Source organism: Trachypithecus francoisi, unplaced genomic scaffold (genome assembly GCF_009764315.1).
Source record: "Trachypithecus francoisi isolate TF-2019V2 unplaced genomic scaffold, Tfra_2.0 Lachesis_group21, whole genome shotgun sequence".
NCBI classification, from domain to species: domain Eukaryota; kingdom Metazoa; phylum Chordata; class Mammalia; order Primates; family Cercopithecidae; genus Trachypithecus; species Trachypithecus francoisi.
The window spans coordinates 17105624-17133600 of NW_022681467.1; the positions used below are offsets into that span (position 1 = coordinate 17105624).

A 27977-nucleotide genomic window follows, 5' to 3' on the forward strand; every position below is an offset into this window, starting at 1 on the left:
GCCAGAGAATAGTGTGTTTTAATTCATTTTGAAAAACAAACTCACACAGATTGATTCTTCAGGTCCCCTGACTTGGACCTGGCACATTAACAAGTCCAAACAACTCTGCATAGTTACATTAATCGTGTTCTTGTGCTGCAAAGTCACTGGATGCAGGTAGCAGTGAAACATTCCCAAGACAATCACTAAACATGCAGAATGCCAGCCAGAAGCATGAATCACTTTCAGGGGTCTTGCTGCAGGGAGCATGAGGTTGTATTTTGTGTGCATTGACAACTGTATAGGATAAGCCAGCTGTGTCCAAGGGAGCAAAGCACCCCCTATTCTTCTGAACCTAAAAGGGTTTCCTCCTCAAAGAAGCATGTTTTCAATCCCTAAACTTTGGGGCCAGATACAGCTTCAAGTGGCATTTGTTGCTCTTTGGAGAGTCAAAGCCAAGCCACCATGAGCATGAAAGCTGTGTGAGCCCCTCCTTCCCTCCTCCCCAGCATGGAAAGAATAATTGCCATTTCACCCTACAAATCCAAAAAAGTGTCCCCCATCCCTGGGTTCAAGCACGGACACAAGCCAAGCAAGCCTCGGATACCCAGGCCTGTTTGATTGTAGCTATGTTGGTGTATCTTGTGTACGAGGTGGAAAAGTGCTTTTGTTGTTCTACCTGGTCCAGTTAGGGGAGCAGGACTAGGGGGTGCCTGCCTAATGGTCCCTAGCCCATGTGCTTATACTGGGATCTGTCCCGAGGGATCTGCACCTGGTTGGCAGTCATTTTGTGGTGGACGTGGTAAATTACGAGTGTTACCACAATGACGAGGCCCAAGATGAGCCCCAAAATCAGGGGCAAGGTTTCTTCCAGTTGCTCCCGCTCATCCACTGGGCATTTATGCTCTGAAATGGGAAAGAAGAAAAGCAGTGAGCTCTGGTCAAAATATTCTGAATCATAAGTTCTACAAAACAAAAAGGGAAATGGAAGTAAAAAGATTTCTCAAGGAAGCTTCAGGACTATTTTTCAGAAATAGTTTTCCCTAACCAACCCCAAGGTTAACACTTAATCTTTCTACATAAGGTATAATAAAAATACATTTAATTGTTGGATTCCTGGCAGATGTCAACAAAACATCCAGGTAATTTATTTAAAGGTTCAGAGTTTCACCATTAGACACAATCATCATTGTTTTTATTGTTGATTCATTTTTAACTTTTTATTAAAGTAATATGTTCACATACTACATTGTATAAAAATATATAAGTTTCAAAAAGACTGAAAATACCAAGTGTTGGTGATGACGTGGAATGACTGGAACTCGTAACACCCCTGTTGAAAAATGTCGTGACCACTCTGCAAAACTGTTCGATAATTTCTAATAAAGACAAACATACGCAGCATCCCATTCCTAGGCATTTACCCAAGGAAAATGAAAACATAAAGAACACAGGCCGAGCGCGGTGGCTCAAGCCTGTAATCCCAGCACTTTGGGAGGCCGAGACGGGTGGATCACGAGGTCAGGAGATCGAGACCATCCTGGCTAACACGGTGAAACCCCGTCTCTACTAAAAATACAAAAAACTAGCCAGGCGAGGTGGTGGCACCTGTAGTCCCAGCTACTCGGGAGGCTGAGGCAGGAGAATGGCGTGAACCCGGGAGGCGGAGCTTGCAGTGAGCTGAGATCTGGCCACTGCACTCCAGCCTGGGTGACAGAGCGAGACTCCGTCTCAAAAAAAAAAAAAAAAGAAAACATAAAGAACACAAAAAGACTCCAACATAAATGTTCGTAGCAGCTTTTTTCATAATAGCCTAAAACTGGAAACAACCAAAATGTTCATCAAAATGGAATGGATAAATTGTGGCATATATTCATATAATGGAACAGTAGTCACTAATAAAAAGGAATGAACTATGGCTATACATAACAAAATGGGTACATCTCAGAAATATTATGCTGACAGAAAATTGCCAGACACAAAAGAGTGTATACATACTGTATGATTCCATTTATATGAAGTTCAAGAACAGGTAAAACTAACTTTGTGGTGATAGAAGTCAGAATGTGCTTATATCTGGGGAAAGGAACATAAGGGAACTCTCACCTGTGATGGAAATATTGTAGATCTTGATCTAGGTGATGTTCACATGATTGCAGATATAGGTACAAAAGCATTAAGCCATACATTTTAGATTTATTACTGTGTTATTTTTTATTGATACACACTATTCATACATTTTTGTGGGATATATGTGATATTTTGTTACATGCATACACTGTAACGAGCAAGTCAGGGAATTTAGGATATTCATCACCTCCAGAATTTATCATTTCTACGTGTGGAGAATGTTTGAAGTCCTCACTTCTGGCTATTTTGAAATGTACAACACATGGTTGTTAACTATAGTCACCCTACTCTGCTATTGAATATTAGAACTTATGCCTATCTAACTATATGTTTGTACTCATTAACCAACCTCTCTTTAGTCCACTCTCCCCAAAACACATACACACACACACACACACACGCACACACACCCACATCCTTCCCAGCCTCTGGTATCTCTCTACCTCCCTGAGGTCAATCTATTGAGCTCCCACATGTGAATACATGCAACATTTGTCTTTCTGTGTTTGACTTATTTCACTTAATGCAATGTTCCAGTGCCATCCACATTGCTGCAAATGACATGATCTCACTCTTTTCAATGGCTGAATAGTATTCAATTGTGTGTATACACCACATTTTCTTTATCCATTCATCTGTTGATGGACACTTAGGTTGATTCTATAACTTTCCTATTGTGAATAATGCTGGGATAAACATAGGGGTGCATGTAATATATGTAAATTATACTATAATTTTTAAATAAGTGTAGAGCTTGATAAATTTTTACAAACGAACATCTCATGTAACCAACATCTAGATCAAGAACACAAACGTTAGCAGCACCTCAGCGTTGATTTATTTTTCACCCTCCTAAAATTTAAGATAGCTTTGTAGTGCTGAGTCTCCATTTTTTTACATAGAACCATCACCAACAAACAACTGTTCTTGGGAGATGTTCTAGTGGTCAGTTTGTCAGACTAACCAGAATTGCATTCCTAGAAACCAGAACAGGCTCATTTGCTTCTTGTGGGTAACTGGTGTCCTTTTAACCAAAATCAGGAGCCACAGGTGAAAAATAAACAAGCTTTACATGTCTCTTCATAAAGTCCAAGTTTTTAAAGTCCAGATGACCAAGTAAACATTTATTAAGTACCTACTGTATGCCAGTCTCCTCCAGAATCCCTATTGACATAGTCCCTTCTCTCACCTTGCCTGAGATCAGCAGAAAGGAAAAGGGATGAGCTTTTCTCTCTAATAATAATTAGTGGAGACTTCCTTTCACATATACAGCTTTTGAAAACTATATACTTGACATTCCTAGTCCCTAAATTAACAGTCAGTTCTAAGTACAAAGATTATCTGGTTAACAACCCTCTGAGGTACACAATATTATTATACTCATTTTACACATAAGGTAATAAAGTCACAACGAGGATAAGTGGTTTGCACAGGGGTAAATGAAGCCTGATCTGAACTCAAACAACTTGACACTATAGTTGCGGCAACACTTAACAGACCTAAACTACTGGCATTAAAAGGCTGCAGAATCCCAAGGTGGAGCACAAAGGAGGGTTTGTCAGTTCGGTTTCCTGATCTGCATGCTGGTTGCAGAGGTTCATCCAGCATCTGAAAATTAAATGAGCTGGATATTTATTACAAAGGGGCACAAGGAAGCTTTCCAGGGTGATGAATATGTTGATTTCTTGATTGTGGTGATGGCGTCACAGGTGTATTCATAAGTCAATATTTATTAAATTACATGCTTAAAAGCATACAACAATTGTACCTAAATACAACTTTTTATATGTGTATATGTGTATAAAAATACATATATGTATACAATATACATACATATAATAGAAAAAGACATTCTTCTAGAAATGGCTTTTTTAAAAGATAGTTTGGCAAATGGTAAAGAAATGTTAAGGACTTATTAGGACTAAACTGAGCCTTTCTTCTTATTACAACCAAAAGGTTGAAAAAGAATTTGCAGGGAACTTTTTCCCCAACTATTTGATTCCATTCTAATGAGTCCCAACACTTTGAGGGTCAGACTGGACTGATACATCCATTGCTCCAGGGACAAGACCTGAGACAACACAGTGTATCAGAAAGAGTGGCAGACCTAGAACTTCATGATGCCAGCATTGCGGTCTTCTTCTCCAATATGGTACCATATTGCCTCTTTGAAGAGAACAATGAATAGAAATGGGATCATGTGGGGTAGGAATTTTGTTAACAACAAAGGTTATTTATTTTCCTCATGATAACACCCTGTTGTCCATGTAATGTTAACACAGATTGCAGGGTTTGATTGGTTTGCAGGCGCTAGTGGCAACCTCATACAATTTTTTCTTACTTAATACAATACATTGAATAGAAGCAAAGAATTTTTAAAATATTAAGAAGAAATACATTGATTTCACATTATTTAGTAATAAGGCTAAGTCTGTTTTAAATGGTAAAAATAAAAAAATAAATTATCTCACAAAAAATAGCAAAGACCTCAGGACCTTCAGACTCTCTTCTGTGCACCATTCCAGGATGCTACTTGAGCAGACCCCAGGCATCTTTACAAGGTTGCCCTTGTGGCCCTATCCTCTGTCTCTTCTCTTCTTAACTCTCTCCTCTGCAGAGCAATTTCATAGTTACCCAGACTGTCAGACCATGGTTTTAGCTCCCTGCTTACACTCTAGTTACCCAGGCAAACAATCAGCCAGGACCCCCAAATACAACATCTATCTCCCTAGGCAGAATGGGAGAGGCAATGGAGAAAGAGTTGTGTCTGGGAGCAAGAGCTTACATAGCAAAACCACTGGAGAACATGGACAGGTGGTGTTCTGTGTGGCCCCAACTACAGGTATTCAGGACAGGAAGGGTGTGAGTTAAGAAAGCTTCAGGAGGAAGGGAGGTTGGAGTTGGATTGGGAAGAATCTGGGGATGGGGCACCAAATGACCTTGACCAATTTGTAAAGTCATGTTTTCTCTTTTCTCTTGGTTTGTACCATAACAATGAATAAATAGATATACAGATAGATATAGTTGTAGAAATAGAGATATACATGAACTTTTAGTGGTCTCCATAGATCCAGATCATCACATCAAGAGGGAGTAGATATAATGGAACATTGTGAGGGAGAGAGATGATAGTGGGTTCAGATCCCAGATCTTCCACTGTCCAACCCTGGGCAAGTCTCTTAATCTACTAAGCTTCAGCTTCCTGTAAAATCGAGATGACACCTACTTTACAGGGTTGCTATGAGTGTCAAATGTCATACTACAGAAGGCCAAGCACAGTGCCTGGCACAGAGTAGCTTTTCTATCATTGTTCACTATAAAAATAGAAGTCTTACACATTTAAGTCTTCTATGCACTTCTTTTAAGTATGGGATCCCTTGGAGCTCAAGTACCAAATGTATTATTTCTAAATGGATAGTAAAAAGAATGTCTCATATCCTGTTCTTTAAGAAAAATAGAGAAAAGTTGATACAGTATGGTAAAAGAAAGGGAAAGAAAAAATATGCTTAGAATGCTATCATGATTTATTTCTCAGATGATTATCTTTTGTTGCTTTAGGAAAAAAATAGAATTAATCACACCACAGAAAAGGGCAATATATAGAGGATACTAACTACATAGAAGTCAAAAAGTATCATAGCTAATACTAAATCCCTCACTTACCAACCCCTATCCAGTAAGTGGTCAAATAAAAAGGAATTCCTGAGCCCACTCTTTTATCCACTGTTTCAAAATCCACAAAGCTCTGAAAACAAAAAGTACTTTGTAATCACTTGTTTGGCAGCAAAACCTGACTTAGTCTAATGTGAGGCTGCTTGCAGTTTTCAGTCATCCTACTTAGTATGACGTTTCACATGTTACACCACAGGAAACAGAGATATTAGTATGTTTGATTGCATGGGGCTGCCCTGACTCTTCCGTGGTCTTATGTAATCTATAAACTGTGCACTGTATAGTCTTCCTAAAGTCTAAAATATTCTGAATTCTGAAAACCATCTAGCGCCAAGGTTTTTTGTTTGTTTTTTGTTTTTTGTTTTAGTTCAATCTGGGTTTTAGATGAGGGATTATGAACCCATGAAAGCAGGACATGCTTTTCTCTTTCAGCCTTAAGACAGTGCTTTTAATCTCTGCCTATGACCCATGGAAGAAAAAAAAAACAATATTTTACATGGCAGCTTAGAGCATATGTACACACAGAGACCTAAAGCAGAAGTTTGACAAACAATAGTTATCCTTGCTTTATGCATCTAATAATTTCTGCTCTATTCTATTCTGTTTCATTTAAAACAATGCTGCTCATGACCTACTAAGAAAAGGTTGTAATCTTTTTTGTGCAAGTATAATAAAACTAAGGATCCCTTCTCAGAATAATGTTTATGAATGCATAAAAAATAAAATAAACACGGCCGGGCGCGGTGGCTCAAGCCTGTAATCCCAGCACTTTGGGAGGCCTAGACGGGTGGATCACGAGGTCAGGAGACCGAGACCATCCTGGCTAACACGGTGAAACTCCGTCTCTACTAAAAACTACAAAAAACTAGCCAGGCGAGGTGGCGGCGCCTGTAGTCCCAGCTACTCGGGAGGCTGAGGCAGGAGAATGGCGTGAACCCGGGAGGCGGAGCTTGCAGTGAGCTGAGATCCCGCCACAGCACTCCAGCCTGGGTGACAGAGCGAGACTCCGTCTCAAAAAAAATAAATAAATAAAATAAAATAAAATAAAATAAACACAATTACAAGGGAAAGTGAAATTCAGTCATCACATATTTTTAAAAGAATTTCAGATACAGCAATATATGTACTTCCTTATTGGAACACATGTATGTTGGCTATGATTATAAAGTGGTGAGAAGCATAAATGTTACTTTGCAAGATCTGCACAAACTAATGTGAGATGAAAATACCTATGATTTCTATTAGTGACAGTCACAGGTACTGCTAGTACTACTGTGGTCTGTCACTTTCATTTGTAAACAAAGGAAATGCTAAATATTAATCAGAAGTTAGTGAAAATAAAGATAGAAAATTTTTCCTCTGAATTCTATCTATAAACCATATGTACCCCAGGGTTAAAATCTTGTACTGTAAACTTATTATGCAACCCTCAGATTACAAAACAAGGAAGGCCTCTGATTTCTGCCAGGGAGAAGAGCATCTGTTGGCTTAGCGCAGACCTCATCTGGTTTCAGCTCTCCCTGAACCCCTGACTCCCTGTCCACCTCCACAGGACTTAGGGTCCCTCATGCCTCTGCTCTTGGTGGACTCAAGGCTCCAGAGTACACACAACAGGGGCCAAGGCCGGAAGAGACAAAAACCAGCCTCATCATTGGAAAGAACCAGATGAAGACAAAACAAACAATAAATGAATAATCTGTGGCTGCCAGTTGAAAACAAAATTCTCCTCAACCCTTAACCCAAGTGTACCCACTAAAATCATAATTTATCTTAGGTGCTGGTTGCCAGATATGTGTTTTATTTCACGACAGCATTTTAAAATTATATTGACTCCCTCAGATAAACTACAAAAGCACTTCATTGCACCCCCAATGAACAGCTTTGGGATAGGCAAGGGAAGCAGAGACAAGCTCTCTGCTTCCCCAGGCTCTCCTAGCACCATGAACTGAAATCGTTTGAAGAGGAGGGCAAGCTTTTTGTGGGCTGTGCTTCCCTTGTTGTTTGGCAAGGCAAGAGAGAGAAAGGGTTTGACCCTCTTTCCGTATGTTCCCTGGGCTGGCTCTGGACTCCTGTCACATCAGCCAAATGTATTTTGTATACTGAGAAGTTGTTAAGGTGAGTGGGCTCTCGAGACCTTTGACTGGAGACAAGCTGATACCCTCATCAAGATGTAAGCATTCGCTAGACACAGTGGCATCACCACCCAGCTATTTGGGAGACTGAGGTGGGAGGATTGCTTATGCCCAGGAGTTCAAGGCCAGCCTTGACTCCCATCTCAAAAAAAAAAAAAAAAGATTTAAGTATTAGAGAAGGAAAAAAATAATAACAGCAAGTATTGTTTGATGTCACTGTATGCCAGGAACATGACATGCACAGTATACACCCTATCCCACTTGCATTGTATACAACCTATCCCACTAGACTGAAAGTTTCAGCGAGGCGGAAAAAGTTCTTATATTCCAATACCTAGGTGTAGTGGACACAGACACTGTCCATTCTTCTTTCGGCATTCACCAGTCCCATATATCCCAATGGGTTTTGACTACAAAGTAGGTCAGAAGTCCCAGGGAGTTCATGCTTCCACAGTGACCATCAGTGATAGATGGCACTTGGTGGGTAAACACTGGTTTTCTCACCCTCAGATGAGATAATTCTGGGACATATCCTATGCTCTCTCCAGAGGACAGTATCCGAAGCACGGAATTCTATGACTGGCCAACTCCATGGCTGAAGGCTGGGGCTCCATCTTGGAGTCCTCAACACAATTCTCAGCTGTGTTCATAACAGATTATTTTCCTTTGGCTGCTTACTCAGGAGGCCTTGAAGACCAACTATCGAGGGTAGCATGTGTCTTGACTGGGAAGTGTCAGGTAAATCACAGGTCTACAAAACTTTCTGGATCAGCAAACCCTTCATGCGTTTGTGACATGACAGCTTGCCACAGGATGCTCTACTAGGGGGCTGGTGGATAGAGAAACGTAAGCCATGTTCATTTCCACTAACACTAAAGTTCCCGCAGATCCAGGTAAAAAACAGATTAAGTGGCATCTCCCAATCATGATGCTAGAAACAATATTAAAAAGCTCATGAATTTGGGGTACCCAACAAACTCTGTAAATGCCTCTCACACTCACATGCTGATGATAGCTACTCAGCAGGAGCAGCTGTGGCCCTCAGATACTAAGGACGAAAGTTCTGATACTCAAAGACAGGTTCTAGGAGGGAAGCCTTCACCAAGTCACTTTATCTCCCCGTGTCTCAGCTGCTCCATTGTAAATGGGGATCTCAGTATCTTTCTGCAGTTCTGTTTGTTTGTTTTGGTTTGTTTTGTTTGCCCCTTGAGAGATAATTAAAAAGGGACCAACCTATAGGTGATGTCTTTTAAATGCCTGATAGACCTGAATCCTGAATAAAGGGAAATAGAGGTAGCCTTCCTATTCTATTATGTTTTTTCTGACATAATACATAAAAGTTTCCTTTTACTCAAGCTATTAGAATACTCAGGCTCGTTTGTTCCCTCCCAGCGACACATCCCCCATCCCATCTCAGCCAGAAATCACATGGGGCTCTCCAAGGGAATTGCGGGCCTTTGAATGAGGCCCTCAAGAATTAATTGTGGAAGAACAAGGTAATCAATCCCAAAAGAGAAACAGAGTGCCTCAGATTGCAGGGGTGATAGCTTCTATTGCAGGGGTGATAGCGTCTATTGCAGGGGTGATAGTTGCTGTACAAAGTGTATTTGGTAAATAAATGAGCCAAAGACGGCCTCTGCGTATTGACCTGTAGGTGGGGTATTTCTTCACTGCAGGCTGAGACTTTAGCTCAAAAGCCTGTTGGCACCAAACTCCCACATTTTTACACATCCAATTATTTTTAAAATAGCTTAAACAAGAAAATTTGCAGCTGTTTAGAGCCTGCCTGCTTTGCATACTCCTTGAAACCTCATGCAACAGCTGTTACCCATTGAAAAGACAGGGCCTTGGAGTTATAAGGCTCCAAGGCACTGCTGCCTCTAGAAGTGCTGGGACCCAAGGACTCCCTGCTGTGCCGCTGAGCAGATGTCACCTAGACTCAAAAACCCCTCTCCAAAGCCTCTCTGCTTTGGGCATTCCCTTGTGCTCTTCTTTTTCTGGATGGTGGTCCCATAAGCCTCCCTCTGGACAGTCTCCTGCTGTGAGGGGCTTCCCTTCTCATAAAACCCTGTCCAAGTGTCTTCCAAAGAAGCGTATTGTGCCTTTAATCCTTCAAACTCTCTATAGTGTTCCATGGGCCAGCAGCATCACCTGAGACCTTGCTAGCAACAGAGCTTCTTGGGGCCCACTCCTAGACCTAAGTGAACCCAACTCTGAGTGCTAACAATATCACCACAGTCATTGCACGTTACAGTTGAAGGTTCATGAGCAGATTGCTGGGCTGAGACTTTTGTTTGGGGATCAGTGTAGTAGCCAAGTACGATGCACTAAAGGGACTCGTGTGATAAAGATGTCAACCTCCATTTGGACTGCTCTCAGCCCTTGTGAGTGTCCACATACTGACTTCATGGACCCTCTCTTGATTTTCTTATAAAGTCTATTCAGTAGACAGGTGGGAAGGCTGCCAGGTATGACCCCCTTATACAGGGAATAGACTCTTTGCAGGAAATCATTATGCTGTGTTGGACAATGACCACGGTCCAAATACATGAACACACAAACACACACACAAACACATACACACACACGAACACACAGACACACCCCTGCAGTGGGTGTGCAGATATATGACATAATACTCCCTCCCCATGCAAGCATACTCCACTCTCATACACACACTAAAAGCCCCCCGAGCTTCTATTCTGAGGACAAAGGCCCAGTGCTAGATCCTGAAAAGGCAACCAAAAGGAATCTTTAAAATTCCACCAAATCGAAAATAATGATCTCTTACAAAACACAGTCAGGGCAGGTGCTGAGAGGCACAGACAGGAGGAGCCAGGAACAAAAAAATGCAGTCACACAAAGGCACACTGATCCAGTGTGTGATTCTGAATGAGGCTTGCCACCTCCCAGGAATGTCAAGGGGTAAGCCTGGGGACACCATACACAAGAGAACGTCCTAATTGTTAGCCAGAAAAGCCTGGAGTGAGACAAGTGTCATTTGCTTGTGACTTCTCTATTCGCACTTAGGAAGTTATATGTGGTTATAAACTCTCTATGTCTATCCAGCAGCTTTCCCTATCTAGGACCTTGAAGTGGATCAAAACTGGTTTTAAAAGAAAAGATATCATTTACTCCATGCAATGAATTGTACGGAGTTTTAGGAAAGTGGCTCTGCTCCTTATTCAGTGCTTCTTTAGTCTTACTTTATACACAATTCTAAAAATCTATGAGGTTTGATTTCTCAGGCCATAGCCTGTTTGGTGCCAACAGGCTTTTGAGCTAAAATCTCAGCCTGCAGTGAAGAAGCATTTTCTCACTCTAAGAATTTCTCATTCTAAGCAATGACTTAGAGATAACACAGAATGGTAAGGAGCTAGGAGAAGCAGCAATTATAGCACCAGTGGTAACAAGAAGTAAAGAAATGCCTAGTAACAGCTAATCAGCAAAAACTGGAAAGTCATTATAAACTATTAAGAGTACCCATATAAACTCAAAAACATTTATGGCAGGGTCCTGGGCACTAGGAAGTGACATTACATAGTCCAATTATTTTCATAATAAATTCCTTATCATCAATAATCATAGTAAGTCAAATTATATTTGATTATGCTTAATATTTTCAGTTTAAGAAAGATGCTATTACATTTTATAAATACTTTCATAAACAAAAGTATTTTAAAAACCTGTTAAGGTCTTGACACAGTTTAGTAGCTTCAATTTTGTAGAAAATACATTAACATGGGATAACCTATCCTTACACCTGGACAGGTAAGTGTGACACTGCTTTACTAAATATATGACATTCTGATTTGCATGACATGGCAGCATTTGGAAGTCTCTACTAATTAAATCCACACCGTCAAAATATAAACTCAGTCAGAGTTAACTGGACATCTGCAATATGCCAAGCACTGTGTATTAGGTGCTAATAATATAAAAATGAATAAGAAATGGGCCCTTAAAGACAATTTAACTTAGGACTTCTTAAATGCCTTCTCAACAATCAAGGTGGAAGGTGGTGCATTCTGTTCAGTAATAGGTTGAGTGGAAGCTGCATTTTATGAAAGCTAGATATCTTGGAAAATGATCATAGATGAAAAAGGTGGAGATTCTCTAATATCCTGAACATTGGAATTGTTGTATTCACCTGGGGGTCTCTGACCCAAAGAAAGACACAAACAAAGCAATCAAAATTTTTCTGATTTTTTTATCCATGTAGAATAAACAGAATATAAAATGTAATAACCTCCTTTGTGAGGGAGAGAGAATAAATGACATGAATCCACTTATCTCACACTTGCCCATTGTAAATTGTTGCTGGACTTGAGCAAATTGCAGAAATTTTGACTCCCCTTGTGCCCTACTTCTGCAGGGGTGCTGAGAATGAAAGAATGTGGTTGACCTGAATCTGCCACAGTACAGCTGGGTCCCCTTTCAGGAGCTACACAGACTGAGAGACAGCCTTGTTGCACACTCTCAGCAGAAGCAGCTGGGGTTAAATGGCTCAGCCTTCAGGAACCCTTCCCTCCCTGGAGCTTAAGGACATCCTCCTCCTGAAGGTGCTTGGTGGAAAGACTTGGTGAGTCCAAGACCTGGGCATACACAACCACCCCCACTGCATTCTAGATGCACAGAAACTTGGACTCTTAGCAGCAGAAGCTTCGGCTAGAAGTATCCAAGAGAACAAGAAGAAACTGAAGCCCAGAAAGGCAAAGACCCTTCCTCCATCTGTAGCTCTCTAGATTAACTAACTTCTTAAAGATTTTAGCTGCTTTCTCCTTGGAAAGTTTGCATCAAAATTACAGTTTTTTCCAAAGTGACTTTTTAAATCTTTCTCCCTATAAAGATTCATCTTTTGGCAAAGGAAAGAAGATGGGGAGAGAGCGAAAGATGAAATATAAGAAGGAAGGGAAGAAGGTAAAGAAAAGAAGAAGCAGGAAACAAAGGGAGATAGAGAAGAAAGGACTAAAGTGAAGGAAGACGGGAAGGAGGTTGGGAGGGAGAAAGAAAGAACTACTGAGAAAAGTTCATACATTCAGCTTATTGTTTTTTTAGTCTTTGAAAATTATTAAAGAGGCAGGCAGCATCATTTCAACCTAGAGGAAATCCAAGTGGTAACATCCTGGGGCCCTGGTAGGTCCCTCTCCCATCCTTCCTGAAATAAACTAGGTCTTCTTCCCCTCCATCCCCCACCAGCTTACCTTCACTGAAGACAAAATCTGAGATAATGTCAAAAGGTTGGATGTGGACCGCAGACAGGATCATGGTGACCATCTTCTGTGGATCACTAGAGGCCAGTGAAATGGTTTGTTGAGCTTGACACTCATAGGACTTCCCAGCGGGGGTGACCAAGGCAGAGAGGTGGTGCGAGTTGGCTGTGTGCTTCCCAGCTACAGCAAGATCCCAAAGCAATAGTTAGGCCTCGCTTGCTAGCAGAGCTCTCATTGTTCCTAACCTAATGTGCCAGAGAGGTAGTTGTTGCCTCTCAGTTTCAGACCCCACACCACTTCTGTCCTCTCTGTTCCCTTGCCAGGGCTAGGGCTTTACAAATGGCATCAAGTGGTGATGAAAGACAAACACACCCATTCTCTTGAGAGCCAGGGGTCTTTCAATATTAATTCGGAATTCCTGTTTTGAAGAGGAGAGTGATACCTAAAAACTCAACCCCTGTTACTGAATAAAACCTAGGCTGGGCATAGTGGATCCTGCCTGTAATGCCAGAACTTTCGGAGTTCAAGGTGGGAGGATCGTTTGAGCCCAAGATTTCTAGACCAGCCTGAGCAGCTTAGTGAGACCCCATCTCTGCAAATACACATAAGAACACATACACACACATTACAAAATTAGTCTGGCATGGTGATGCAGGCCTGTATCTGGGGAAATTGGGGTGGGAGAATCTCTTGAACCCAGTAACTCACTCCAGGCTGTGGTGATCTATGATGGTGCCACTGCACTCCACTGTGGTGGACAGAGTGAGAACCCATTTCAAAAAAGAAAAAAAAAAATTCCCTAATGAGGGAGATTCCAAAGACACAGAAGGAACAGTGACTTGGTTTTCCACATTTCACACGGGCCTGACAAAGCCAGACAGATTGCTGGTCCTCTGGATGCTTGTCCTTACACACGTACATCCCCTCTGAAGGCCTGCCTCCCATTGCTCCTTTTCTGACCTAAGTTTGAGTTTTCCTTTTTCCTTTTTGGTCGAATTTAACTGGGGGACATCTTGCATGTAAACTTTGATGAAAAAGAGAAAATCCTCCTTTTACTGTGATGACAAAAAGGGGTGAAAAGGGAAAGATGACACATACATTTTTATGTATTCATTAAAAATCCTTTCCCAACTCAGGTGCCTGGGTGATGAAAGGCCTCATTGCGAGTGAAACAGACAATTTATAAAGAACAAAATAAATTTAAATGTGGTCTTTGATGGTTTCTGCAGATAAGAATATTGTTATTTGGGGGATGAACGCTCCTTTTGCCGAGGACGATCTGGGTGAGTTGTCGGAGGGATGGGCCAGAAACGCTAGTAAATTATACACGGTGCAGAGTCCACTCTCAGGTGGCTGCAGTCGATGACTGAACATCCCGTGCGAGCCACGCTGCCATGCGCAAAAAGACACTGAAGGCCGTCACATCCCGACCGAAAAGGAAAGTCGCACTGCCCCCTTGCAGTTTTAGCGCATAAAAAACAAAATCAGGGTGTGGAAGAAAATTAAAATGGAGCTTTGCCCTTCTCCGTGGTCCTTCAAAGGCCAAATCATAAGAGGTCGTTTTGAAGCACCAGGGAACGGCAGATCTTCAAGGGACTTCTCATCTAGGATCAGGCCACGGGGGACGTTTGGGTCCCCACGCCTGTGGTTCCTGGCGGATCTACAAGGCCTGAGACCCAGAAGACTCATGGGCGCTCCTGCCTCTTCCGCCCTAAAGAGCAAGCCGAGAAAGACTTGGCCTCGGAGCGCAAAGCCTGGAACGGTTTCCAAAACCCTGAGGAATTCTCTTTCCAAGTCTGCTTTGCGAGTTCCCAGGCTCCCTTCCCAGCCATGCCGGCCTCTACTCACCACTGACTGCGTCTTTGAAGTGGGTCTTCTCGGAGGAGTCGTAGACAAACTGCACTTTGCTCAGCCTCCAAGTCGCCTCAGGTCCCTTGGACGTGTTGTGGCTTTCCTGTTGAGCCGGAGAGGCGCGCTTGAATCGCCCCCGCAGCGTCTGGGTTCTTAAACCCGGGGCCCGCCACTTCCCACACCCACGCGCAGCCTGCGGCCCCTCTGCCAGCTGGGCTCGGAGTTACCTTTACAAAGAGCATTTTGAGTGCGTAGGCGCGATCCACCCAGAACACTTGCAGCTCCGACTCGCTGTGGCCACAGCGGCCCTTCACCTCAGCTCCCCGGGTCAGTGCGATATCAGCCTGTTCTGTGATCAGCTGGGAACACAGACGCCCCGCGCCCCCTCAGCTCGCCCGGCCCTGGGGCGGGGGCTGTAAAGGGTGGCGCGTCCAAACTCTGGGTTGCACGCTTGGGCGCTCCTCTGCGCGCGCGCATCCCAGGTTCCGGGAACATGCAGTTAGATGCTCTACGTGCAGCCCCGGCCGATAGGGAAGCGGAGAGAAGGGGGTTTACTTTTAAAGCAGGCAGGGGAGCAGAAGGCATTGCAAGTTGGAATCCCCATGCAGCATTCGGGAGCAGCCTGCAGGGGTGTGGGGAAGAAGGCGGGCAACCCAGGTTTCCGAAGGGCCTTGAGGAAGGGTGCCCTTCGCCCTGGAGCCCTAGGAGCAAGCTGAGGGGGAAGAGATTCCTTACATCTACGTAATTGCTGGCCCACACATCATAAGGTACAATAAATTTGGCTGCAAACTCTGCCATGAGACAAGTCGTCCCATTTTCCCGCACCACAAATATATCTTTTTCAGGGTTAGTGGAAAGGCCTGAGAGATTTTCCACTTCTTGTTCTGCCATGATTTGAGCCATTGTATCTGCGGAACAAACAAAACAATTCCATCAGTTCAGGACTCAGGGAGCCCACGCGCCTCGGGCGCTAGGGTGGGGAGACAGTGGTCTGCAGGCTTTGGAGTGACAAAGTTCTCTGCCAGCAGCTGTGCGCTCTACGAGCCGTTTCTCTAGTCCGGGTCTAACAAGCTTCATTCCTTCTCTGTTAATTAATAATGAAAATATGATTTTAAAAATAATTTAAAAATCATGACTTTGTTTGTGATATAGCTGACCGTTTTCTACATCTTGGGATTTTAAACTAAGTATTTCTTGCTAATGCTCTGACTTCACGAAGCTGGCCTGTCTAGGCTCTGTCTGCAATATGTCACACAGGTGTATGGCTCTCACGGGAATTCCCTGCCACCGGCTGGGGAGAACCTGCCTCCTCCCCTAAAAGAAAAAAAAACCCGCAAAACATTAAGGGCCATTTTTTTAATCTTAAGCTAATTGGCTTTACTTTGCCGGCTCTGTTCTCTGCAAAGAGTGCATCCCGTCCTCTCTCCCAGTCGCCAAATCGCTACTCACGGAACAACATCAGGAGAACTCGAAGTCTGTCGACGCTGGGGACCGCTCTTCCTCGGAGATCCATACTCGCAGTGCAGCGAATGAGGCCAGCTGTGCTACTGCAGAGGCCGCCCGAGAGGGAATCCCTCAAAGTCGCCGCTGGAGTGGGCCGGGGTGAGCGAGGGGCGGGGGACAGAGAAGGAGGAGGGAGGGAGCGCGTATTCTGTGAGCGCTGGCTAGGACTCCGTGTGGAGTGCGGCACCGACAGCTGCTGGCAGAGCAAATCAGCTCACTGCAGAGGGAAGGACCGCGCAGCGAGGGAGCTGTCCACGGCTGCGAGTGCTGAAAGCAATCCGATTGTGTGGCAGGAGTGGCTGTGGCTTGGCTTGTGCGGAGGGCCAATGAGATTTGGGGGTACCTAAAATTCTCCCTGGTTCTCTTTCCTGTTCTGCAATTGCATCCGCAAATATGCGTCTGTTCTGAGAAACTTAACACCACCCTCAGACTTACTAAATCTCCTTACCAGGTACAGTTATTATGTGGTGTAGATACCATACCACTGGAGTACTGTCTTCTGAAAATGCATCTGGTTCCTGGAAGAAAACGGTGGAGCAAAAATTGTTGCTGCTTTGAGGAAGGAGGGCTATGTAGGAATAGAGAAGAGAAAATGCTATGGCAACAGTTTCCTGAATTTGGAGACATCCCTTTCTCTCCTTTGCTCTCAATGAGCTCACGGGTTTAAAGTAAAATTGACGCCTCCTCAAACGAGGCCATCAGACAATGCAGTAGCTCTATGTGGGCTTATTTTCCTGTGAATTTTGCTCCCAGGAGCATGAGGACTCTGACCTCTGGGATCACCTATCCTCTCGCATTATACTGTGACCACTCTGCCAAGAACGGATGCAAGCAAATCAGAAGTTTTTGAGAGTTATCTAGTATCTCTTAGGAGAGAAATTTTAGAATTATGCCCTAGATAATGTCACATGGTTATGTAAGAAAAACACACACTGATACTACTCTAAAGCCTCTAGTGGAACAGAAAAACAAATATTACTGGGCTAATTCCTATATTTACATATTTGGTAGCTTGCTTATTTTTTATTTTTGCTCTATGAATCAGAATACAGCTTTCAAAAATACACATGCAGTCCTCATCAATTGTAGTGATGTCCAAATATTTTATTCCTTAGAAGATATTTCATGATGCAAATAAATGTTGTATCAGTAATATAATGTTATAAAACATCATATTAAAGGGAAAATTGCAAAGTATTTCACCTGCATTATCTAATTTGATTCTCTCCAATCTTAGAAGGTAGGCAAGGAAAGATACGAGTTACTGTGGTTTTACATACCCCAAAACTGAGGCTCAACTAAATTAAATGACGTTCCCAAATATCACATGGTCAGTTAGAATTAAAATACAAAAATCACATGCTTTAACTCTGTAAAGATTATCTTCATTTCTCCTTACATAATATTTTTACTCCATATTTTGATTTCCATAAAAATCTTTATTCAATATCAAATAATAATCTGAAACCTGAAATCTCTATCATTAATTCACATTCTTGAAATTTATAGAATGCTGTTTTAAATATAATCACATTCTTTCTAACATATCTGCCACAAAGTATCTATATAATGCTTTGGCTTTCAAACATATTCCTATATCAATCATTAGATCACTAGCAATTCAAATTATAAAGTAATATTAAAATTGATACTATATTTTGACATTTTGACTTTCATGTTTGTATTTCAGTGTTTCATCCAAACATTTCTCAAGAGCTTTACAAAGATGATTATATATAGAATTGGTGCAAATTTTACGGGAGAACTTAACAGAAATGATTTTATACAGAAGATTGATATAAGGTCAATTCTTATCAGTTGAAAGTGGAAGATATAACATTTGTATGTGTTACATTTTTTCATGTTAGTAATTATTATTAATCACTTATTTTCCTGCAGTAATGTAAAACTGGAAAACAATGAGACGTGTAATGAAGTATTTATTCTCTCTCTCTCTCTCTCTAGTATTTTATGAGGACAGAAATTAGTAGATTTCAGTTCAGGATTCACTACTTATTACTTTTGTGATCTTCTAAAGATTTTATTTTTTCTCACCTGTAAAATTGGTAAAATAACTCAGAGGATGGCTAGTTAGACCAAATGGGCCAATGAATATAAAAGCATTCTAAACAAATTACAAATAGATCTGTAAACATTAACCGAATATGTACTACTTCCGGTATGCTTGATGTTTTGAAAACCAAAAGATATTTATCATTACACAAGTAGGAGAGATACCTATAAGAGATTATGACAATTTCTCTTGCGACATGTTTTTGCAGATATCTTCATTACATAAGTTGCTAAAAGATCAACTGAATTAATTGTTATCTGCCTTAATGATAAAAGATTAAATGAGTAGTAGCATTGGTCATTGATCCTAAAATGTTGTAGTTGATTTACAGATCAGATGGTTGTTCCTTTGAAAATTATACCTGATATAAATGATCTCTTCGTTGACACTGGAGAGTGTACCCTAGAGTACTCAAATGAGTTGAAAAACGAAAGGGAGCAATTTTAACCCTTTTTTGGGGAAGATTATTTGCAAAGCACAATCAGTTCAATGACTTTTTAACGTTTAATCTTAAACATGGCTAACAAATGCCCATTAATTTATCATCTTATCCACTGTGATACATTGCAATAGGAGTTGGGTCATTATACCTACAACTTTCACCTACATTAATTAAATATCTTTCTAATCATTCTGAAAAAAGTCTTTGGTTCTCTAAAATAAGCACAGAGGTGATTAAGGAGCAAAATTTACCATTAAATTGCATTTTAATATATTTACAATGTTTCCCAGAATTTGTTCTATTTTTCATTTCTCTAGTCTAAAAGATGGTAGGAGAAATTGACATAAATATGTACACCTGCATAGGTGGTGACTGTGTCAAATTTTATTATTGCTGTTGGTGGTCAATAGAAACTGTTACGGTGCAATGTGACCTAAATACACTGGATTTGGGATCTCCTCTAGATCCTCTAGGTCCTTCAAAGGCTGTTTTTCCATTCATATAGATACTTACTGAATTAGCCTTTATGAATCTCATGCCATTGAGTGGTTGCTGCTTTATAAAAGTGCAAGAAGAGGCCCCTGTCTAGAACTTTCAATTTGGATGAGAAAAAATAAGAATTTACATAAAGATGCCAGTTAGCCTGGCACAGTGTCTGCATAAATGTTTAGGGGAAAAAAGTAAGACAGGCATCCCAGGTGGGAGAGTGGTTGAAATTGACCAAGAAAGGCCTCTTGGAGAAGGTGAGTCTTGAAAGAAGTTGACAAACTGATGTAGGGTGGAAGGAAGGATGCAGATAGAAGAAATATATTGAATAGGAAATCAATGCAAAGAGGTAACCCTTCATCCGTCCATATTTATCCATTTGCAATAAAAAGCAAATTAGGCCCTAAATTCACAATGCCTTATGTACTATAGAACCCCTATTTTATTTCCTTATTTGATAATTTACCCACATATGGCATATGTAAAAGAATGGCATATGCAAAATTTATTCTGAATAAAATTAAACTTTTCAAGTTGTTAGAGGCATCTTTTTATACTTGGTTGTGCAAGCAATTGACTTGTTTTCGTAGAATCAAGAAACAAAATTACGAAAATTAGTGAACAATACTAGTGAGAAGGGCATATTCATGAGCGTCAAAAGGAAAAGGCTGGGCTTTGTTGCAGCTGAAATTTGGTTTATTGGCATTTCAGTCCACTTTACATTAAAGTGTAAAAATGTACTCCTTGCTATGTTGTCCCCACAGACACCAAGCCATCCCTCTGCAACCTACACGCAGACAATGGAAGCACACATGAATAAAAGAAGCAGAAATAATTTAAACAAGCAAGACGCACACAGCTGTTAAGCCAGACTTTCTACTCACCAAAGCCTTTTCTTGTGTTCAGTTTCTCATAGAACAATTATTTCATTTAATCATTGCCTTCGAAGACCTTTGCAACGCTTTCTAGGATCTAAACCCTTGTGGGATAGAAACTGAAAAATAAATGTATGCACAAGAATTATTTTTCAGTTTCTATCCCACAAGGGTTTAGATCCAGAGCAAAGAGTACAAAAATAAGTGTCTGCATGAGCAACGTATGCACCAGAATATTTTGCGCATACATTGCTAAGCTCTAGAATCTTTGGGAAGTATAGGAAAATTGAGTTTAGGCTCCAATGCACTCAGTCTGCATGCCCTTGGTATAATTTCCCTCATCCTAGTGCTTCTTTGGTGTCTCCTGCATCTACTCTAATGAAACAACGGTTGTTTCTGCAATAAGGGTAACCAGTAGAGGAAACAAACCACCAGAATGAAGGCCTTTTTACTGGCTATGTTCACACTAAGTCCTGAAAAACATATCATTTATGAGTTCATTTAGAAGAATTGAATTGCCTTCAGCATGGGGGAATATAGAGAACAGCATCCTTATAGTAAACTCTGAATAAGTAAATGGTGAGGGGCCAGGTAATCATTCCTCAAAATTTCAGTAGCAAATAAATCATTTTTGTCTTTTGAATCCGTGATTAGTTAACTGTTTTGGTCAGTCTTACATTTTTGCTCAGTGATACACAATTCACTCTGCTATCTCAGCAGTGAGGAAAACCTTGTTAACTTATGGGCAGGGGACCTTTCTGTAAGGTTGAATTAAAACTCATTTGAGGATTTAAAAAAATATTTAATAAGTCTGTTCTCCAAGAAATAGCATCTGTCACAATAGGCCTAAGGTTAGACAAGCTGTGGCTCATTTAACATATTTTGCTACCTGAATTCTGTGACAAAGCAGGACCCTAAAAATCTCTGAGATATCACAGGAGTTCACTGTTCCCTTGATTAGTTTATCTCTCTCTCTCTCTCTCTCTCTCTCTCTTTTTGAGACTCTCACTCTGTCGCCCAGGCTAGAGTGCAGTGGCACAATCTTTAGTCACTGCAACCTCTGCCTCCTGGATTCAAAGTATTCTCCTGCCTCAAACCTCCTGAGTAGCTGGGACTACAGGTGTGTGCCACCATGACTGGCTAATTTTTTGTATTTTTAGTAGAGATGGGATTTCACTATGTTGGCCAGGCAGGTCTCGAACTCCTGACCTCATGATCTGCCTGCCTTGGCCTCCCAAAGTGCTGGAATTACAGGTGTAAGCCACCGCGACCGGCCAAGTTACTCTTTTAATTGTCTATCTGAAGTTATCTGCATATTAACTTGAAGATGTGTTTGGAACTAAGGAAAATTTATATTAATGGCCTTTGGGAAGGAGGGTGAGAGTGGAGTCCAGAGTCCACTGTCTCCTATTGAAGCTTTGCTGGCATTGTAGCTGGAGTCCTGGAATTCCCTGGGGTGCTCTGATGTAAGTTTAGGACTTTCTTTCTCTCTCTCTCTCTCTCTCATTGTGAAAGTGTAGCAAGATGTTTTAGTAACAAGGTAGTCGAAAGGGGAGAGTGTATTGGAAAGGTGAATGGGATGGGAGTCTAAGAAGCGATATGTTAGTTATGACTGTATTACTCTATTAGCGACAACATCTGGAAGGAGTGGCTTCACTTCTCTGGTCTTCTATATATCTTTCCTAAAGAATCGCTCCAGGACTACATGCCCCAAGCCTCTGAGTGATTTTAGTAGGGAAGTAATCTGAGCAATATCCTTTGGATGATGTGGGTGGGTGCTCGGAATTTCATTATTAAAATTTAATATCTGAACATGCAAGAAGTGTGCGTTGCTCAGGACACATGGACCATGGTCTGTGGCGTTACCTTTGGATGGCGCGGCGGTAGGTTGACCTGGTTGCTGGTGGCTCAGTATCCTTGGGCTGGCACGTGAGCCCACTGCGGACTCCAGACTTGACAGCTTCTGCCGGCAGGAAGGAAGATGCACTCTACTGTTGGGCGCTTCGCTGCCTGCACCCCTGCCTAGCGATGTCCTCAGCCTAGGAAAGACGTCAGCGCTTTGCACCGGAGTTGGATTCTTTGGCACATTCGAGCAGCTGCTCCGGGTATAGCGGTGGATGATAAAACTCAAGCCTACTTGCAAAGGCAAGGTCCACACCGGCTCCAAAGCTCAGGGAGAGAGGTCAGTCCAGGGGCTGGAGCTGAGTATGTTCGGGCCATGGCGACAGGAACCACGGGGTCTTTAGTGTTCGGTTACCTAGAAGAGTTACATATGTCACAAGACTCCATTGTTCCCTTAGTTACTGTTTTTACTTGTCTATCTGACAATTTTAAACGGGGACGAAAGTTAGCATGTCTTGGCTCCTCTGAGACTTTCTTTGGAGCTCTTATGCCCCAGGAAGCCTCTACCAACCTTGCTCTGGGGCGGGAAGGATGGGCGATGAGACAGACCCTGGTGATCACTGGCCGCGGGCTTCTCGGGTCCCTACCCTGTCCAGAGAAAAGCCTGGAGACTACTAGGAGAGGCAGGGTATTAAACAGAGGAGAGGGAGGAGACCAGGTTACAGAGGCTTCGCTTCTCTTTTTTTCTTTTTCTTTTCTAAACCGCCAGCACAATATCCGTGCCGAGGGAAACTCCCCCGGCAAGCCCCAACAGTCTAGCCTCCGGGTAAAATGGGGAGGATGTTGCGTTCCAGGGCCAGGGGCGCGCGGGGATCCTTGCTGCAATTTGGTCCTGGGACAACCCCAGGACCTGTACGAGATTTTCCAAACAGACAATAGATTCTGCTCGCTCAGAGGAGATCGAAGCAGAGACTGCCAACTAGGCTCCAACGGCACGGAGAGAGCCCAGGCGCGTACCCAGAGGAAGTGGTATTTCCGCGCAGGGCTGGCGCCAGCCCTGGAAACGAATGGGTTCGGGCCCCAGGACCAGGAGAGAAGGTGGACTGACTCATTGGTGTTCCCTCTGTAGGGTCCCTATTCGCTAAGCTAAGCTCTATGCCCAGATAAGAGGTACTGAAATTCACACCTCCTCCTACCTCCAACCCCTCCAGGCGCCCAAAGCTGCCGGAGGCTCTGGGCTATGTTAGGACTTTTTTTCTGCTGTCCTCTCATTCCCCAATCTGGGCATGAGGGCGCGGGAGAAAGGACTTCTCCACCCTAGATCGGAACTGGAAGAAAACTACAGTCTTCCGCCTAAACGCGAGACAAACCGCAGACCAGCCCCCCGGGGAAGGTCTCCGCTGCTGAGGCTGCTTGGGAACTCCGGTGCGCACCCCCGCATGTCCTGGTCCAGCAGCCAGCCAGGTGCGCTGCCGACGCCTCAGGCGGGAGGTAAGACCCCGTGTCTGGCTGCGCTTAAGGGTGGCCTGTCCCCGGTCTCTCTCCCCTGGTCCAGTGAGGGCCAGATACGAACTCTGGGAAGCCCCACACCTGATAAACGCCCTGGGGATTTTTTCAACAGTCCCTCAAAATAAGAGTATGAAAACACCCCGTTCGGTTACTTTTTTCTCCAAGGTGACCATTAGGGTTGTTTCAACTTAAAAGCAGATTTAGGGGTGCCCCAGCCTTGCCCCAGCTTGTGAGATCCCCCAGGCCTCTGCTGTCCACCAGAGGTGTCCCTTGGCCCAGCAGCCCTGCTTGCGCACCTAACCCCGCAGGCTCTAGGCCCAAATCTATTTCCTCTCCAGGATTATCTAATTCTCCGGGGCCAATGTTTTTCCTCTTCTTCAGCGAAACCGCAGGGTCTATGGAAGTTTATAGCCAACGCCTCGCCTGCAGCCTCGGGAGTCTCAACCCAAGCCAGCCCAGCCTTATAGCCCAGAGCAGCAAAGCCACAGCAGGCAAAGCGAGCTAACACGGGTCGCGCGGAGGTCGGGAGCCCTGGCGGCGGCGGCGGTGGGGCAGTTATTCCCGGGTGACTCTGGAGACGCGGGCAGATGGGGGACGCCTCCGCCACGCACTTGGGGCCAGCTGCAGCTCCTGGGAGCCCGGCGCTGATGGATCATCTCATTTCCCGACTTGATGGGCCGAAACCTGGGATGGCTGTACCGGCAGGGAGAGGGTGGGCTCATGGACAGAGGGGTAGGCGGCCCTAGGTGCCGGATTTTGGTTAGGGAAGGACACATTTCTTAGAGGAAAAAAACCTAATTTCCCCTCATCGCGAGGTTATGATCCGTTTTTCCATTTTATGGTCTGAGCACAGGCGCCGCGCCCCTCGTCGCCATGGACCGCGCGCGGGCCCTGAGTGCAGTGGCAGTTCCCGGGGGCGCCTGGGGCCTCTGAGTCCGCCCGCACTGCGCCACGTGGCATCTTTTCCCACCGGAGGCTGCGGAAGCAAAGGACTCGCCCTTCCAATTCCCGGAAAGAGCCCTGGGGGCAAGTGGGCCGCAAAAACCTTCCTTCCATTCCGGGTCCACCTAAAGTCCGCATCTCCCCGTGGACTGAGAACTTGGGCTCTGGTCCGGTGCTCGCCCCGAGCCTCGGGGCACTGCGAAGCTAAGGGCCAACCCCGTGCCACAGCAACCAGTTTGGAGCAAGGAGGCAGAACAGGTGTTGAAAGTCGGGGCAGTGGTGAGGGAGGGTTGTTGAAGGGTGCGTGGGAAATGCGCATCGAAATGCTTGAATTCCTTCTGTCTGACCCTCCAACAAGACGAAGAAAGTCCTGTATCCCCTGGGAAGGAGAGGCTGCACGTCCCTGTCCTGACACCCCGCCCCAGGGCTCAAGCGGGAGTCAGAGGGAATGAGAAGAGTGGGAAGCCCGAGGCTAAGTTTGGGTGAGAGGTGAGCAGATGAACTGGAGAAGGGTGGTGATGCGGGGATTCCTGCCTCTGGGCAGTAACTAAGAGTTTTTCCTTTCAGCTTCCCAGAATCTTTCTCCATCTCAAGAAGTGGAACTTGGACTCCGCTCCAAGGCCTTCCTCCTTGGTTGGGTCTTGGAGAGCACTGAACAGATCTCAAACCTGGGATCTTAAAGAATCCCAAATCTGGGTGCACCTCAGCAGAATACGCTCTCAGGGACCAGACTGTCAGGAAAGCTGCAGCTCTCTAGCGGGCCAGGAAACACCACACGGTTCAGGGCATCTGACAAAGTGCTGCCCAAAACCCAAAGCTGGTTCTGAGACCAGTAACATCACTGTCCCCTGGAGACTGCAGGATTGCAGGCCTCACCTAGCCCTACTGCATAGGAACCTGCATCTGAGAGATATCCAAGGACTGTGCACAGTCTGGTTGGAGAAGCCTTTGCCTCATTTACAGAACCTGAGTTTAGCCATTGACAACCTGTTCAACCCTGTTCCTCCCAGGCTCCTCTTCATCATCTGTCACGTGGGAGCTATTCTGGAGGTCCTGGGGGGCTCTTATGCACTCCTGAATGCACTTCAGACCAATGGAATCAGAATCTCTAGTTTGGTGGAGCCTAGGCAGCAGTGTGTGTTTTAGGTGTCTCCAGGTGATTTTAATGACACCCAGGAATGACTAGTGTAGAAATATCCACTTTACAGATTAGTTAGATTAGCTAAGATAAGGCCTGGGTAAGACAATATGTGTAGTGTTAAGCCCACTGCTCTCTGTAGCCTGATTCATTCTGACTTCAGCAAGCATGGCCTTGAACAATACTTAATTAGCCAAGTATGGCTAATTAACTTTGCTGTGCCTCAGTTTCCTTACCCATAAAATGAAGTTGATAATAGTGCCCACCACAAAGGGTGTTTGTGAGGATTTAGAATCAAATGCTTAAAATCGAATTCAATAAATACTAGTTTATAAGGTCAAATCTCCCAATCTCTCATTTTAAACTAAATGGTAGAGGGCCTGATTACTTATTTATCTCACCCTATCACCCAAACCCCTCGCCAAGGCAAGAAGTCCTCTTCCAGAGCATAACAGCTTGCTTTGCTTCAGTATTCTTGTCTAGTTTTGAACACTTTTTAGCACAAAAACCAATATTTTAAATTGCTTTGCAATTCAGTAAACCTGATCCTCTTGCAAAGGCTAATTTTGCCAAGTCCAGTAATCCCATTCCAGGTCCATCAGTTTCAGAAGCACTAGTGTGAAGGATGTGCTCAGCTCTGATCCCACCCAGAGATGCTGATTCTGTAGGTTTGAGGTGTGGTGGTGTATTTGTATATCTAACAAGTTCCTAAGTAATGCTGATGCTTCAAGTCAGAGGGGACCACACTTTGAGAACCAGGGTGGAAAATGAATGGTTGACTCAGAGTATCTCAAGAATCTCAATGGCAACACTGTCCCTTAGAAATGCAATGTGAAACACACACATAATTTAACATAATTTAAAATATTCTGGTAGGTACATTTTAAAAAGTAAAAAAAGAAACAGGTAAAATTAATTTTAATAATGTACTTTCATTAACCAAATATATCCAAAATATTTTTTTCAACATCTAATCAAGAACAAATACACAGTGAGGGTTAATGGAAAAATCACAAGATCTGTACATTTAGAAAAGGAGACTTTATTTCATGAGTTTCCACCACGAGGAAACAAAGTTTCCAGTAACATAGAGAAAATCAGAACTAAGAGAGAGAAATCAGGGCCATAGGACTTTGATTACTTGACACAGCTGCACTTAAAGCCAGCTAGGAATCAGCTCACCTTCCACATCTTTTAAAAGATGTTGGAGGAGGCTGGGTGCAGTGGCTCACGCCTGTAATCCCAGCACTTCGGGAGGCCCAGGTGGGTGGATCAAGAGGTCAAGAGTTCAAGACCAGCCTGGCCAACATAGTGAAACCTAGTCTCTACTAAAAATACAAAAAAATTAGCCAGGACTGGTGGCAGATGCCTGTAATCCCAGCTACTCAGGAGGCTGAGGCAGGAGAATTGCTTGAACTTGGGAGGCGGAGGTCATAGTGAGCAGAGATCATGCCACTGCACTCCAGCCTGGGTGACAGTGACACACTCTATCTCAAAAAGAAAAAGAGAGAAAAAAAAAAAAAAGATGACAGAGGAAATCCATTTTATGGGTTTGTAAGTGTCACAAGTAGCAACAGAGTAGCAATTTGCATTTGTTGGGCATCTTGTCCTAGCATTCAGGTGCTTTGATGCATTATTATTTTAAAAATGATATTAGTAGCAAAATATGTAATCTTTAGGCCATGTTTTATATCCCATTTCTTAAGAATGTCCTATGTATGACCTGGAATCTAAAGTACCTTGGCAATTGGAGATTTGATAAAAGATCAAGATTGGAAACCATATGGTAGATGTAATTCTCAGAGACAAATAGTCCAACCCAATTACTGCTAACAGACTGCTCATTACTTCCTTCCAAGAGAATGAAATTTGAAATAGAGCTTGACAGGAGTATAAATAAACACAGATATTATTCCTTCTTATGTGGCTACACCAGTACATTTCATACACCTGTGACTGTACCTTTATAGCTTTATATTGTGGTTATTTTTCTGTGTTTCCTACTAGTTGAGAACTCCTTGAGGGCAAGGACCATATTTAATATATTTCTGTATCCCCAACACCTGTCATAAGGCCTGCAACACCACAGATGCAAATAGTATTTCCTGAATTTATGCTTCTCTATCACATTGCTTTGTTATTTCCAGGAGTCACTAATGCCAGCACGTGCATAAAGTTGAAATACATGG

At 43.3% G+C, this 27977-nt stretch overlaps 1 protein-coding gene across 1 annotated transcript; it reads right to left on the reverse strand.

Moving 5' to 3' along the window:
* Positions 1-22603, reverse strand: LAMP5 (lysosomal associated membrane protein family member 5). Its single transcript, XM_033185643.1, has 7 exons — positions 22224-22603; positions 16427-16998; positions 15713-15885; positions 15205-15336; positions 14975-15080; positions 13118-13306; positions 1-885 (listed from the first exon to the last, which is right to left on the reverse strand). The coding sequence occupies exons 2-7, from the start codon at positions 16488-16490 to the stop codon at positions 707-709; spliced, it is 843 nt and encodes a 280-aa protein (XP_033041534.1). The 5' UTR covers positions 16491-16998; positions 22224-22603; the 3' UTR covers positions 1-706.
* Between the last annotated feature and the right edge of the window lie 5374 nt (positions 22604-27977).

Bases quoted from the DNA above. Each gene is read 5' to 3' on its own strand.
- LAMP5 (XM_033185643.1), bottom strand. From the start codon at position 16,490: ATGGATCTCCGAGGAAGAGCGGTCCCCAGCGTCGACAGACTTCGAGTT. The intron at 15,081-15,204 runs GTAACTCCGAGC...CCGGCTCAACAG, and splicing joins TCAAAATGCTCTTTGTAAAG to GAAAGCCACAACACGTCCAA. The intron at 886-13,117 runs GTAAGCTGGTGG...TTCCCATTTCAG, and splicing joins AGATTTTGTCTTCAGTGAAG to AGCATAAATGCCCAGTGGAT.